The 15327-nt window shown below is 33.6% G+C and overlaps 2 protein-coding genes and 1 long non-coding RNA gene across 3 annotated transcripts; 1 reads left to right on the top strand and 2 right to left on the bottom strand.

Moving 5' to 3' along the window:
- The first annotated feature begins 1703 nt into the window (after positions 1 to 1703).
- On the top strand, positions 1704 to 2471 carry LOC123893239. Its single transcript, XR_006803376.1, has 3 exons — positions 1704 to 1872; positions 1970 to 2090; positions 2223 to 2471. It is a non-coding gene; the product is annotated as an uncharacterized LOC123893239 (long non-coding RNA).
- A 6556-nt stretch (positions 2472 to 9027) lies between these two features.
- On the bottom strand, positions 9028 to 10644 carry LOC123892188 (protein FAR1-RELATED SEQUENCE 9-like). Its single transcript, XM_045942005.1, has 2 exons — positions 9658 to 10644; positions 9028 to 9453 (listed from the first exon to the last, which is right to left on the bottom strand). Exons 1-2 carry the CDS (start codon positions 10642 to 10644, stop codon positions 9028 to 9030), a joined length of 1413 nt encoding a protein of 470 aa, XP_045797961.1.
- Positions 10645 to 10703: 59 nt separating this feature from the next.
- Positions 10704 to 11939, bottom strand: LOC123892189 (protein FAR1-RELATED SEQUENCE 5-like). The gene is made up of 2 exons (XM_045942006.1): positions 11780 to 11939; positions 10704 to 11725 (listed from the first exon to the last, which is right to left on the bottom strand). Exons 1-2 carry the CDS (start codon positions 11937 to 11939, stop codon positions 10704 to 10706), a joined length of 1182 nt encoding a protein of 393 aa, XP_045797962.1.
- Between the last annotated feature and the right edge of the window lie 3388 nt (positions 11940 to 15327).

The following is a 15327-nucleotide window of genomic DNA, read 5'->3' on the forward strand; positions in this document are numbered from 1 at the left end:
ATTTCAAGTATTTAAAATGTGAACTTGTTCTTATATTAAGTACCGAAGGGAGTAATAAATTTTAGTACTAGTACAAATCAAATCAATAACTCTTTTTTTTATGATTGAAGAGAATATTCTTTTCTGGTCAACGGAGCAAATAAATTTTTGTAATTTTTTTGGCATTAATCCTCTAGTTTTTAAGAGAAGAGGATTTTTGAAAATTCGGCCGTGAAGTTAGATAAGTTTAGAGGAATCGAACTCAAATTCTTCTGAATGTTTTGTCATAGAGGACACTTGTTAACCGCTTAAACTCAATATTTTAGTCAAAGGAAAGATTTTATTGAACACGGTCTATTAATCTAAGTTATTATATAACTATGTGAATCTGAAAACTTCTAAAACAATGAGAATTAATTTGAATCAATTTGAAGGAATATAAATGATTTTAATATTTTGTTGATGTTTGAAATTTGTTAATAATAAGTAAAACACTTATAGTTGTATAAGTTTGTTTTCCTAGTGGACTCATGAGTTCTATTTATCTTTGTCTTGACCTTTTTAGCCCTCTAGATTGAAGCTTAATAGCTTATATAAGGTTTGTTTGCAGTATTTTTTTTAGCTATTTTTGAATGAAATTAGAAATTCAATCTTTGATTTAAGTGAGAGCTAATTTTGCTCCTCTAGAGATTCTTGGACATACTAAATATATATGGTGAAAACTGAGAATCATATTCTTGTGGCGGACCTGCGATTGATCTTATTGTTACATCATAAATGTAATCGTTTAATCCCTATTTGTATGTTTCTTTGATTCAAAAATCAAAATATTTAAACTAAAGTCAAAATCATCCTTATTGGATCCACGTCATATATATATATATATATATATAGAAAATAGGTTGTGAAAATTTCTCAATTTTCTTTGTTGAACTTGAAACACATGACGTCTAATTCAATGTTTAAATATACGCTCTTCAAACTATTGTCTGTTGCATGAATTTATTATTCTTCAATAAATCCGTGTATGAATCATATCATATGTACCTAACTTTGTGAAAATTTAATGTTATTGATTGTAACAATGCATAAGTTATGATAATTAGTAATAAACCAAAAAGAGCCTTCAATGCAATGAAAAAAAGTGAAACTAAGCTTAAACTTTCCTTAAAAAAACGCTCCTCAAATGAGCTTAAACTTTCCTTAAAGAAAAGCTCCTCAAATGAAGCAACAACAAAAGTATTGAATTTGTTCCTTTCTTTGTAGTGAAAGTGAATGTACATGTGATTGCAACATGCTCTTATGTTGATTAAATCATAGGGCTGAAATTTAATATCTGATGTGCCTTATTAGCCGCGTCGTAAATGTGCCGCTATTGCAGTCAAATGTGGTTGATGCGACCTCAACCACAACTGTGCTGCAGTTACAACAGCATCTAAAATTGTTATGTCAGTATCCTAAATGGCTAAATTGCAGTCGCAAACTTTTATTTAAAACCTGCTAATTAGTAGTACATATGTAAATTGTAATCTAAGTATGTCTTTTTTCGTTTCTTTTCCTAATGAACTATAATAATTCATGACTCACTAGTCAAGCTCACATACAAAGGGTCACTAGCAACAATGCTTTTAGAAAAGCTCTAACATGTAAAAGATGGATAAGATGGACCGAGGAACTACATGAATCATTCATGATGATCGTTGATCACGTCGGTTGTCCAGAAAGTAGGCAACTAACTAAGTAACAATATTAGTTAAACATAAAGCAAAAACAACTTCTTGTTACACAATTCAATTAATTCACTGATTAATTGCAGAGGCAAAGCCTAAGGCTATACTAGATATGATGAAATCTAATTTGATATCACTTTCTCATGGTAAAAGCCATTTACAGGTAAAATTATTTAAATTTAATTTGAACAATTTCAATGAGGTTTGTAAACATTGTTGTCTTTGGCCTCTAATATACTTCTAATGTATTTGCCTTACAGAAATGCTGATCTTCAGAACGTGTGCATAAAGCTTTGCGAGTGAAATGAGTTATCTTTGTCTTTTAGAAAGATCTGAGGAAGGACATAGAACAAATAGAGTCACAGAGCTTCAACTCAACATGTAACATTATAAGTTCATCTATTGGAGTCTACTATATAATAGTGTTACTAATGTAACATAACATATAGTAGATTCATATCTCACCAGGTTTTTAAAATATAACATACTCTTTGTTTTCCTATTTCCTAGCAGCCATACGCAAATTGAGGAATTGTGACAATTGCAACCAGAGGTTTGAAAGAGCATTTCCCAACATCAAGGTAATATGCAATTTTGGACACAACGAGAAATGGCAGTTCCGAAATATGTCAACTGTTTAAAGCCACTCTATTTTCTCATCTACTTGTCTTGATTAAGCCTTTCCTGGCTGTGATGTAATGCTGGTAGCAATAGTATATTTGACTGGTAAATCTCTTCTGAACATAGTGTTCTGCATAAATCTGGAAGATTATTAGAGTTCATCTTAGCAAATAACTTGAATTTTTACAAGAAGCATAAAATTCTATGAATTTGCATAACTTGAATTTTAGCTGAACCTTGAGATAAAGATTTAGTAGTACTAATACGAGACATGCATATATGAAAAATGCAAAGTTCACCCAAAGGAGACCATTCGAAATCCCATTGTCGGAACTCGAAAGTAGTGATTCCAACTTTTTATACATTTCCTTTGCTATCATCACAGCCAGAAGTGTATTCAAGACTCTTAAAAGACACTGATAGATTCATTATTTGGAAATTGATTTCAAACGAGGATGCTGCTAAAGTTGTTAACAATAACACCAGTCCACGAGATAGAATCGCGAAAAGACTTGCCACACTTGCTCTAGAGAAGGGGGCTGATAAAAGGGGGAAAGATATTGTGACCTTATAGAAATTCCTAAGAGTAATTGTATTAGTGGGAACAATGGCAATCAAAATTATGGATTTAGATCGGCTTATCATGATGATATAACTGTCATTGTTGTATATTTCGAGTTTTGGACAATAGGCCAAATAAGGAGGGTGTGTGCCCATAGCAAAAAAAACTATGATTTATGATTCTTAGTAATACTAACATTGTTTCCTCTTGATCCAATCATCTAGTTGTGCCAATAGCGGACCACATTGTGTCTGGCCTTAGGTTACAAGACCAGAAAATAACATGAACACCTTCTAATTTTCTTCCTCATCCAACTTAGGTACCGATTGTTTTGCGTCGCTATTCACTACTATTCATTTATTGTCCTTGGCCGCCAATGTCATGGTGTGAAGGTTGGTATCAGAAGGAATCACCATACATTCGCTGGACAAGTTTATGCAAAAATTGTACTCAATATATTTTAACTAGGGTTGTGGCTCCGCCACCATGGACAAATAGTGAAATTAATGTTTCTTGGTAGATGACAACATCAAGATAGAAGAAAACAACCAATATCAAGAATGTTGACAACAATGACACAATGGATGAGTATACTAGCAAGTCTTAACCCTAGGGAAAATTGATAAATCATACATTCCTTCGTGAATATAATAGGCGGTAACTAAGGCTCCGTTTGGATTGATGGAACATAACAGAGCGGGACAGAACGGAACGTAATGGAATGGAGTGGAATGGAACCAAAACTCCATTCCATTGTTTGGCTATCTTATGTTGTGACAAAATAATATTTTCATTCCATTGTTTCGAAGTGAACAAAACATAAGAAATAATAAATTTTCAATTACATTTTTGCCCTTATTTTAAAAACGATATTATTACCAAAAATTTATCTCGTTCAACAATTCATTCATCTATTGCTGCTAAACTTTAGGACCTCATCTACTTTGTAAAAAAGACAAAATATAGTGGTGTGTGTTAATAATAAGCCAGGGGAGTGCTAATGTATTCTAGCGATATGCAATTTGTGATAAGATTTCATTATACTAAAAAGGATTAAAAGACTGAAAAATAAAATCTATGAAGTTGAGTCCATGGAACATTTTGAATCGAAAAAACAAAAGGAACAAAAGTAAAATAAAAAGCACACTCATGCAAATACACACAGACACATACAAAGCGGAAGAAGAAGACGCACTGATGATGTGAGGAGAAGAAATAATGTTATATGAGAAGAACATGAAAACATAAAGATAATTTAAATATAGGGGTAAAGAGGTAAAATTAAAATAAAAAGTCTCATGACTCCGACACGGGCACTGCGATACGACACAGACACGGACACTGCTAACGTAAAAAATATAAGACACCGACACCGCTACATATTTTTTTTTTTTTTTTAACCAACATCGCTACATATAATTGAGAATCAAAATATATTAATGTAAATTTAATTTGAGCAGGTAATTTTTAAAAGAACATATGATAGTATTTTATCTTTATTTATCCATTTACGATAGAAAAAACTAAGTATTGTAATCTAAATGAAAATGTCTTCAATCCCACATTGATCAATATTTAAGTTTCCCTCGTTGTCCAACGCGTGTCAAATGAGAGTCTTACATGAATGTCAAACTACAGTAAAAAATTGATTTTTTTTCCGACGTCGATATGAGCTATCTGATAATTGTGGGACAAGCGAAAATAGAAGTGTCGGACACAGGCACGTGTCGAACACCGCAACACGTCTATATAAAGAGGTGTCGGTGCTTCCTACAGAGTCACTCATGATCTAATTTCTGAGTTTACTCTAACTTCTCATTTTAACTTCCTTTGAAATTGATTGAAAAAGGGACACATATAGAGATCCAAACAAGTGTATCTAAAAACTGCAACATTTTGTCAAAACATTAACACATTTTGATACAAAATACTATCTAAGCAACAATCAAAAACCTGTTATTCCTAAACCTTATATTTGTTGTAAGCAATGATCCAAAATATACTAAATTAAACACAAACATTCATTTCCATACACTAACAACCACGTAAGTGATTGCAAAATATTGTCTGGCTACTACTAAGAGTAGCGATTGATACACTTAAATATAAAATACGAAAACATAACATAATTCAACACATCATTAAACCAGCAGAACTTAAACATTCACTAAATACTACACATCATACATCCATACAGCTTAACATCAATTCAACTATTTGCGGAATAATTCAACAACCATGATCTGAGGAGGGGATATAATAGAAAAATGCAGCAAGTCACCAACTTTAGGCTTGTGATCGTCCAGATAATCATACCAACCACTACCAATGTATCTTTGCAACGGGCCTCGTCCCGGATTCAAAATAGTGCAGTTATAGATACGACGGTTGGTACGAGATCGCAGCCTAATCTCGGACAATCCTAGCAGGCAATCATGCACAACCCAAGCTGGAAGATGCTGGACAGATATTTGAAAAACAAAAGTATATCAGCAATGAATTAATAAATTTAAGTGAAATAGAATTAAAACTAATGAAATCACCAACACTCACCAATGTTTGTTTTTTCTTCAAGTTCTGAATTGCTAGGGAAACCGGAGTTACCCATGAGCAACTATGAGCACCGGCCTCTGCTGCAGCACTCTTGCCCCGCACCGAATCATTCCTGCCCTGCATCCTTCCATTACTATTGCCCTGCATCCTTCCATTCCTACTCTGTACTGGAGTACTACTGCCCTGCATCCTTCCATTCATGCCCTGTGATGCCTCACCCTTGCTCTGCATCCTTCCATTCCTCCTTCCCTTAACCATTGGACCCTCATCGTCAGAACTTAAGTAAATAAGATTCTCTGGTTCAATTTTGACTCTGTTCATCCTAATTTCAGCATAAAAAGTACATGTTAAACATCAACTTTTAACCAAAAATAGAAACTTTTGTCATAACACATGTACATAGAACACAATAAACATAAATTTCTTTTGAATCTATCCATTGTTTTTTCCAGATACGACGTTACGAAAACAACATCAACATAATAAAAGAAAAAATCAAATCCTAATAAAAACACAATTACAGAGAGGTCATTAACTTGTTCATACATCAAACAACAATTTTTTTTAAAAAAAATTAAAAATATGAAGAATAACTTTTTCATTCATCGTTATAAAAAAAAGAAAAAAACAACCCTAATAAAAAAAAAATTCAAATCAAATCGCCATCAACAAATATTACTTAAATATCTTATTCATCCATTAAACAACAAAAAAAAACAAATTTTGGGTAAAAATTATTTTTCATTCTTCCGTAAAACAAAAAACACTACTTGAAACCCTAGAACATGTTTAACAACAACAAGTGCATGCATCACAGGACACTTCGATCTCTCTGAAGTTTGATTAAAAACTATTACCCGCGAAGTTTAACAAAACGAATGAAAAAAGCACGCAACGAAAACGTCAATGTAAGTTGAAAAGGGGTTACCTGTTTTGCGACGATGACGCCATTGGTGGTTGTCAAAAACCAAGCTTTGAAAGCAGCGGTACGATTTGGACGAAATGGAGCGAATTTGAAGCAGAGTGAGAGTGAAAAAGGATGGAGTGAAACGTTGTGTGGAAGGAGAAGAGTAAAAAAGTAAAGTAGTGAAAGGTGTGACCTTTCGTCGCCACGTGCGAGTGTATTTGTGGGAAATACAAATATTTGGTTTGTTTCTCAACTGGGCCTATTAGAGGGGGTACAAATAGAAACATGGCCCAATTAGGGTTATCGGTTCTACATTTCAACCGGAGTTCACTACGAACAAATTTTTTTAAATTTAAAGTTATTACTCGTTTGAAATTTAAAAGTACCCGATATATGTTGGATCAATAGATAAGGCCATTATTCGTTAATCGGAACCGTGATCATACGTCTAAGTCTACTATTAGGGTTATCGGTTCTTAACTGAAATTGAAATTTACTACGAACAAATTTTTTTAAATTTAAAGTTATTACTCGTTTGAAATTTAAAAGTACCCGATATATGTTGGATCAATAGATAAGGCCATTATTCGTTAATCGGAACCGTGATCATACGCCTAAGTCTACTATTAGGGTTATCAGTTCTTAACTGAAATTGAAATTTACTACGAACACATTTTTTTAAATTTAAAGTTATTACTCGTTTGAAATTTAAAAGTACCCGATATATGTTGGATCAATAGATAAGGCCATTATTCGTTAATCGGAACCGTGATCATACGTCTAAGTCTACTATTAGGGTTATCGGTTCTTAACTAAAATTGAAATTTACTACGAACAAATTTTTTTAAATTTAAAGTTATTACTCGTTTGAAATTTAAAAGTACCCGATATATGTTGGATCAATAGATAAGGCCATTATTCGTTAATCGGAACCGTGATCATACGCCTAAGTCTACTATTAGGGTTATCGGTTCTTAACTGAAATTGAAATTTACTACGAACAAATTTTTTTAAATTTAAAGTTATTACTCGTTTGAAATTTAAAAGTACCCGATATATGTTGGATCAATAGATAAGGCCATTATTCGTTAATCGGAACCGTGATCATACGTCTAAGTCTACTATTAGGGTTATCGGTTCTTAACTGAAATTGAAATTTACTACGAACAAATTTTTTTAAATTTAAAGTTATTACTCGTTTGAAATTTAAAAGTACCCTATATATGTTGGATCAATAGATAAGGCCATTATTCGTTAATCGGAACCGTGATCATACGTCTAAGTCTACTATTAGGGTTATCGGTTCTTAACTGAAATTGAAATTTACTACGAACAAATTTTTTTAAATTTAAAGTTATTACTCGTTTGAAATTTAAAAGTACCCGATATATGTTGGATCAATAGATAAGGCCATTATTCGTTAATCGGAACCGTGATCATACGCCTAAGTCTACTATTAGGGTTATCGGTTCTTAACTGAAATTGAAATTTACTACGAACAAATTTTTTTAAATTTAAAGTTATTACTCGTTTGAAATTTAAAAGTACCCGATATATGTTGGATCAATAGATAAGGCCATTATTCGTTAATCGGAACCGTGATCATACGTCTAAGTCTACTATTAGGGTTATCGGTTCTTAACTGAAATTGAAATTTACTACGAACAAATTTTTTTAAATTTAAAGTTATTACTCGTTTGAAATTTAAAAGTACCCGATATATGTTGGATCAATAGATAAGGCCATTATTCGTTAATCGGAACCGTGATCATACGCCTAAGTCTACTATTAGGGTTATCGGTTCTTAACTGAAATTGAAATTTACTACGAACAAATTTTTTTAAATTTAAAGTTATTACTCGTTTGAAATTTAAAAGTACCCGATATATGTTGGATCAATAGATAAGGCCATTATTCGTTAATCGGAACCGTGATCATACGTCTAAGTCTACTATTAGGGTTATCGGTTCTTAACTGAAATTGAAATTTACTACGAACAAATTTTTTAAAATTTAAAGTTATTACTCGTTTGAAATTTAAAAGTACCCGATATATGTTGGATCAATAGATAAGGCCATTATTCGTTAATCGGAACCGTGATCATACGTCTAAGTTTACGATGTCGGTTCCTACTTTAAACCGAAGTTTAGTACGAGTTAAATTTTGAATAATAATTAATTACTCATTTAAAATTAAAAAACCCCCCAAAATATGTCTATTAAAATAAAATCATTTTAAATATCAAATTAACCACAACTTTACAAATCATACAAAATGAAATAATTAAATGAAATTGGAAATAATAATGTAAAAAAAGACCCCAACAGGATTCAAACTCCTGCCAGGTCTTTCCATGATAAACGCCCTAACCACTGCACCAAATCAATTAATTCGTTATTCTTTCGCACATCAAAATATAAATAACACAAATACTTACATGGCCTGCTTAAACATATGCCTTGCTCCTTTTTTTTATTTTTTTTTCTCCTTTAGCAGATATTTTCAGTAGTAGTGTTAACAAACATTAAGTACCAAAAATCAATCACAATTTAACAGTACCTTAAAAACAATAGTTTATGGTTCAATTCATTCCAAATCTCAATGTAAATGTACATTTAAAACAATAAACTTACTTTCAAAATATCATAAACATTACAGCCCAAATAAAGAAAAACTCATTGTTGTCCATCAGCAGATTTCATCACCTGTTGTAACAGACCATAACACGAAGTTGAATTTGCACCAACATTCATTCCATACATTTGGTATATAGGTGGTACATGTGGTACAGAAGTTACATGTTGTGCAGGTGGAACATGTTGTCCAGATGGTACGTGCATCTGTTGCATAACCGGTTGTAACATAGGAATCATATGTTGAAATCCATAAATCGGAGTGAATTGCCCGGTCGCACTAGTAACATCAATATGTGTTGGTGTTGACACATTAGCGCCACGCTCTTTCAGTTGCACCGAACATTTATTTTTCTTTTGCACAATACTTTCACAACGATCTTTCGGTAGCTCTGAACATTTCTTCTTTTTTGGTGCCACACTACTTTCGCAAAGGTCTTTCGGTTGCTCTGCACATTTCTTCTTTTTCTGTCACACACTACTTTCACCAAGGTCAACCGGTAGCTCTGAATTTATGTCTTGCACACTACTTTCAGCGTTGCAGCTTTTTTTTCTCTTTTTGTCCTGTTTATAACAATAAAAAAGAAATTTTACTACAAATATAAAACAATATAATTAATAAAACATATTATATGAGTCGAAAGATAAACAATCAAGAATTATTAAAATTACCGAACAAGTCCTCGCATTATGAGTTGTACTCTTGCAATGAGTACAATGCCTGAGAGCTTTTGCGTCATTCTTTTTTTTCTTTGGAGCACCTTTACTCTGAACCGGGATAGGATCACCAACAACTGACTTTTGTGTTCCAATAGGATCCTCAACACTGCAATATTTTTTTTTTAAATTCATGAGGTCATCCATAATGTCACCATACACACCATTCTTTTTAGAAGCTTCTTTGCAAAATGATGTCAGAACAGAACAATATGCACCAAAACGGGCAAGCTCAATCACATCGGAATCAACTGGATCATTAACATCCACCATGTTCAAATAATCAATTTTAGCATCCTTGGTCCATCGCGACAATACCAAAGTGCTAGGAATGTGATCAACATGTTCTTCCTTCATCACGTGAAAAATATGAGAACAAGGAAGTCCACGAGAATCAAACAACCGGCACGAACATTGGAATGTATCACCATCGTAAACAACTGTTCTTTCATACACATCCCGACAATATTTAGTCAAAGTATAAAACTTAGTATCTCCAATTTCCTTTTTATGCTTAACAATCAATTCACCGGCCTTCATAATTTCTTCTTTCACTTCTTTGAAAATCTCCGCTGTATAGATTTTAGCGGCATTGCTCTCAATCAAACGTAGTTGAGTTGTCAACACAGGTTCTGAAAACTTTGACTTAAAATCTTCAACAAGTTCATTGTTTCTGTAGCCTCTTAGAGCCTGCTCAAAATTTTGCATAAATTCAAAGATGCATCCTTTCTTTCTGACATAACTCTTTATTATTGCATTGATTGCTTCACATTGAGACGTAGTTCTTATACGTCCAAAAAACTTATCCCGCAGGTATGCAGTTGCCCATAGTAACTTGTTCTCGTAGGTTTTGATAACCCAAGGATGTCCTTCAACTCCATTTTCTTTAATCATCTCTGACCAATACTCTTCAAAATCATCCTTTGAAAAATTTGAGAACATGGCTTTTTTAAATCCCTTCAAAAAGCCTGAATTCTTCACATTCTCACCTGCATTCTTATTCAAATGCAGGCACATAACCGATGGGTCGCATCGGGGAAAACCTCTTTTATAGCCTCCCTCATAGCCCCATCTCCATCTGTCACCACAGCTTTTGGGCGTTTATTTTCCATACACTCCAAAAAACAATTCAACACCCACTTATACGTCTCCGTGGTTTCATCTGATACCAACGCAGCGCCAAAAATTATTGTTTGGGAATGGTGGTTACAACCTGAAAATATAACCAGCGGGAGGTTGTATTTGTTCCTCTTGTATGTTGTGTCAAATGCAACCACATCTCCAAAACAGAAGTAGTCAGATCTACTGGTCCCATCAGCCCAAAAAAGAGACTTCATTCGTCCATTGCTAGTGTCAGCAGCTGCAGCATATTCAGCATAGAGCATGGGATCAGTAGCTGACTTTGCATTAAGATAATGTAGCGATGCGGCAACATCACCATCTTTAACAATATCACGCATTTTTTTATCAAAATAATTATAAAGATCTTTCTTCGTAAACCCAACACCACCATATCCACCCTTCTGAGCAACCATGTACCCCATAATATGACAAGTTCTAATTCCACGTGACTGCATACCATCAACCTGAGCTCTATCTGCTTCGCTAATTTTACGATAAACCGGGTGTAAGTGCACAAACCTAGCTGATGTTAATTCATGGTTATGAGTCTCTTCAAACACAGACACTACAAATCTACCCTTATCGGCTTTGTATGTCACACGAAACCTAGCCGTGCATTTCGTACGTGTCAAACGTCTATGCTCTCTTTTCCTATCTAACCTAGATATGTGTCTCTTATCTCGTAAACCTTGTCTACTGCATACAAAAAGCTTGTTTGTTATTATTTTACTACCATCAGGCCCTATTTTTTTCTTATCATCACTTTTCCTAACGGAAAAACCTTTACATTTACCGTATTGATAATAAAATTCATAAGCTTCGTCAACACTACCAAATTCCATACCACGAATTTCATCAGCAGTCATAGAATTAATACGTACCGCTCTTTCACCTATAGATGCTTCATCACCAAAATCATGGTCATCATCATCATCATCATCATCATCATCATCACCATCATCATCATCATGGTGGTCACTAGTATCATCGCCATCATCTGACCTATCATGCCCACCGGACACCGAATAGCTGGAATCCTCATCATCAGATGTATGACTATCGGTTGAACTAACTTCATTCGAATCAACATCTAGAGATTCATCAATTTTTACCATTGTTGTGAACCTGAAACACAACAATTGTCACCATCAAAAACAATACCTCCAAAATTCATAAACAAAATGAAAGGTAACTAACACAACTGAAAATCAAATTTATACACACGACTAATTTTATACAGAAAACAAATTAAATCTAATTCCCAAATTGAAAATCAAACTAATTCTTAATAACTAATTACAACTAAAACTGCAATTCAATTTAACCCTAAACCCTAACTCCCAAACGAAATCAAACTGATTTTCTGCATAAACCCTAATTCCCAAATTGAAATCATATTAATTCTTATGCACACGCAAACTATTTCTGTTTCGTATTTACCTTATGAAAACACACACGCAAACTTCTTTCACAAACTCGCCGTCGAATGGAGTTTCTTTCAAACTCAGAAGAAGGAAAACGATGAGCTAGCAAGTTCGTCCAACAATGGCAAGCGTATTGGAGGTTAATATTGTTGTTTACACTTTGTTGGTGATGAACACAAACTCAAACTCAGAAGATGATGATGTTGTGTATTTGCTGGTAATGAACACAACCTCAGAAGAAGGAGAACGATGTTTGATTGAAAAAAAATTCAAAAGTTAATTTGTCATGTTTTTGTTTTATTATTTAATTTTAGTTTTAATTGATTTTACATTCATAATTAAAATTAACAAAATATAAATATTGGGGTAATTGTGTAAGTTTTAATATGTAAGGGACTTAATTGAAATATTAAAAGATGGTAAGTTCCATGGTAAGTACCATACATAAAGGTTGTACCATATCATTCAAAGTTGGTCAACACTGCATCCTCATTGGCCAGTTTTGGAATGTACCAAAACATTCCAACTAAGGAATGTACCATAGAATTTTCCTAAAAATAGTGAACACCCAATATAAGGAAGACCCAATATATAAAACACAAATTTGGATGAAAAGGAATGATCAAATTTCATCGGTCTAATGTTTGGAACAATTGGGTTAACTTGGAGGGAAAACTTGGTATGAGTAAACACAAGTATGGAATTAAGTTTTGTGTGAATTGAAAAAAGTTATTTCTTATTCTTATATTAGAGGGAACACAATACTTAGAAGTGTTTATAATAGTATATTGGAAGGTGATCACACATTGGAGTGTGCCCCAAGGGGTACCTCTTTTGTACGAAGGGGCACTCCGCACACATTGCGCGAATATCCCGCGCGCCACCGCCGTCCGGCTCGGGTTTCGTGATATATTAATTTATTTTAATACTAATTAAGAAGTGAAGAAATTAATTTTTATTTTTTTTCTATCCTAAACACATTGCGCGACTATCGCGCGCCGCCGCCGTCTGGCTCGGACTTGGTGATATATTAATTTTCGCACATGTTAATCGTGTGGCAAGTCTCGAACTGATATATATATATATATATATATATATATATATATATATATATATATATATATATATATATATATATATATATATATATATATATATATGGGGTTTTCTAACTTAGACCCTAGTTAGGTCTAAGTTAGCAATGTGCACCTTTTCAATTGGACCAAAATACCCATTCTTTTTAATTAATTAACCAAAATACCCATTAGTAGACGCAGATCCAGTGTCGCGCGCGTACCGAAGGACCATGGTTACAGACCGTTGATTTCCATCAGACAGCCAAGATCTGATCTCATCAAGACTGTCTGATCAATCAGACAGCCCAGATCATCCTGATCCATCAGATTCCAGCGCCTGCGCCACACTGGATTACAACCTGGAGAGAGAAAAATTTGCTTTTTAAAAGTAGGACACGTGTCACATAATGGTTGGCTGGACGTGATTTTTGTTCATTTAATACTTTGAACTCAATTATTTCGTTGTAAATTAATTTTTTATTTTTTTATTTTTATACCAAAATTCATAATTTTTTTTTGTCTACAAATAGAGACTTGGTTCGTTTGATTTGGACACCGAAAAAAAAACGCAAATTTTCACTACCTTAATCTCATTTTTTGTCTACTAAATACGTTACTTGTGTGTTGTAATTTAACACGCACCACTCAACCAACTCACTGAAACCATTATACCAGGAAAATAGTAGATAATATTCTGGAACTTTTGGTATATTTTATGAAATTTTTGGAGACCTGAAACTATTTTTAGTTAATTAAATGAGATAAAACGGTAATTAAAAACTAATGTTTGCTTCTGAAACCATTTTACTGGTAGAATGGTTGCAAATAGTTGTATTCTGAAACCATTTTACTGGTAGAATGGTTTCAATGAGTAATTTATTAATTGTGTTTGCTTCTGAAACCATTTATCTGGTACAATGGTTTCAGAGAGTTGTAATATGAAACCATTTTGCTGGTAGAATGGTTTCAGTAAGTTGATTATTAGTTATTTGCTTCTGAAACCATTTAGCTTGTAGAATGGTTGCACATAGTTGTATTCTGAAACCATTTTACTGGTAGAATGGTTTCAGTGAGTAATTTATTAATTGTGTTTGCTTCTGAAACCATTTATCTGGTACAATGGTTTCAGAGAGTTGTAATCTGAAACCATTTTGCTGGTAGAATGGTTTCAGTGAGTTGATGTAAGGTAGTGAAAAATGAGATTAAGGTAGTGAAAAATTGGGTTTTTTTTTTCTGTGTCCAAATCAAACGAACCAAGTCTCTATTTGTAGAGAAAAAAAAATTATGAATTTTGGTATAAAAAAAATAAATAAAAAATTAATTTACAACGAAATAATTGAGTTCAAAGTATTAAATGGAAAAAAATCACGCCCAGCCAATCAGACAGCGACACGTGTCTGCTTTTAAAAAGTAGATTCTTCTCTCCAGGGTGTAATCCAGTGTGGTGCACGCGCTGGAATCTGATGGATTCGGATGATCTGGGATGTCTGATTGATCAGACAGTCTTGATGAGATCAGATCTTGGCTGTCTGATGGAAATCAACGGCCTGTAACCATGGTACTGCGGTACGCGCGCGACACTGGATCCGCGTCCATTGATGGTAATTTGGTTAATTAATTAAAAAGAATGGGTATTTTGGTCCAACTAAAAAGGTGCACCTTGCTAACTTAGACCTAACTGGGTCTAAGTTAGCAGCCCCCTATATATATATATATGCTCGCTGCGTCAACGCATATCCCTTACGCTCCAGTTAAAATTTTCAGTTGATTGGCTCCTAAAAATTTGATCACGTTTTGATCAGTTGGCTCCCACGAATTGCTCCTATTGAGTTTCCTCTTTTCCTCTATAAATACCAAACTTCAGCTCTCGTTATTTTTTACTCCCGGATTTGCAATTTTTGAAATCCTTCTTCTCACTTCATCGCATATATTTTTCTTTTGTTTGTTGTTTGAGAGTGTGATTCTTCACGTAGAATTGATATTTATATCAATATTTGACTGGT

The sequence above is a fragment of the Trifolium pratense genome, linkage group LG6 (genome assembly GCF_020283565.1).
Source record: "Trifolium pratense cultivar HEN17-A07 linkage group LG6, ARS_RC_1.1, whole genome shotgun sequence".
NCBI classification, from domain to species: Eukaryota; Viridiplantae; Streptophyta; class Magnoliopsida; order Fabales; family Fabaceae; genus Trifolium; species Trifolium pratense.

Excerpts from the sequence above, each read along its gene's own strand:
- LOC123892188 (XM_045942005.1), bottom strand. The coding sequence starts at position 10,644 with ATGTTCTCAAATTTTTCAAAGGATGATTTTGAAGAGTATTGGTCAGAG. Across the intron at positions 9,454-9,657 it reads ATAATGCGAGGACTTGTTCG|AAAAAGAAGAAATGTGCAGA; the intron begins GTAATTTTAATA and ends AGTGTGTGACAG.
- LOC123892189 (XM_045942006.1), bottom strand. The coding sequence starts at position 11,939 with ATGGTAAAAATTGATGAATCTCTAGATGTTGATTCGAATGAAGTTAGT. Across the intron at positions 11,726-11,779 it reads CCACCATGATGATGATGATG|CATCTATAGGTGAAAGAGCG; the intron begins GTGATGATGATG and ends TTGGTGATGAAG.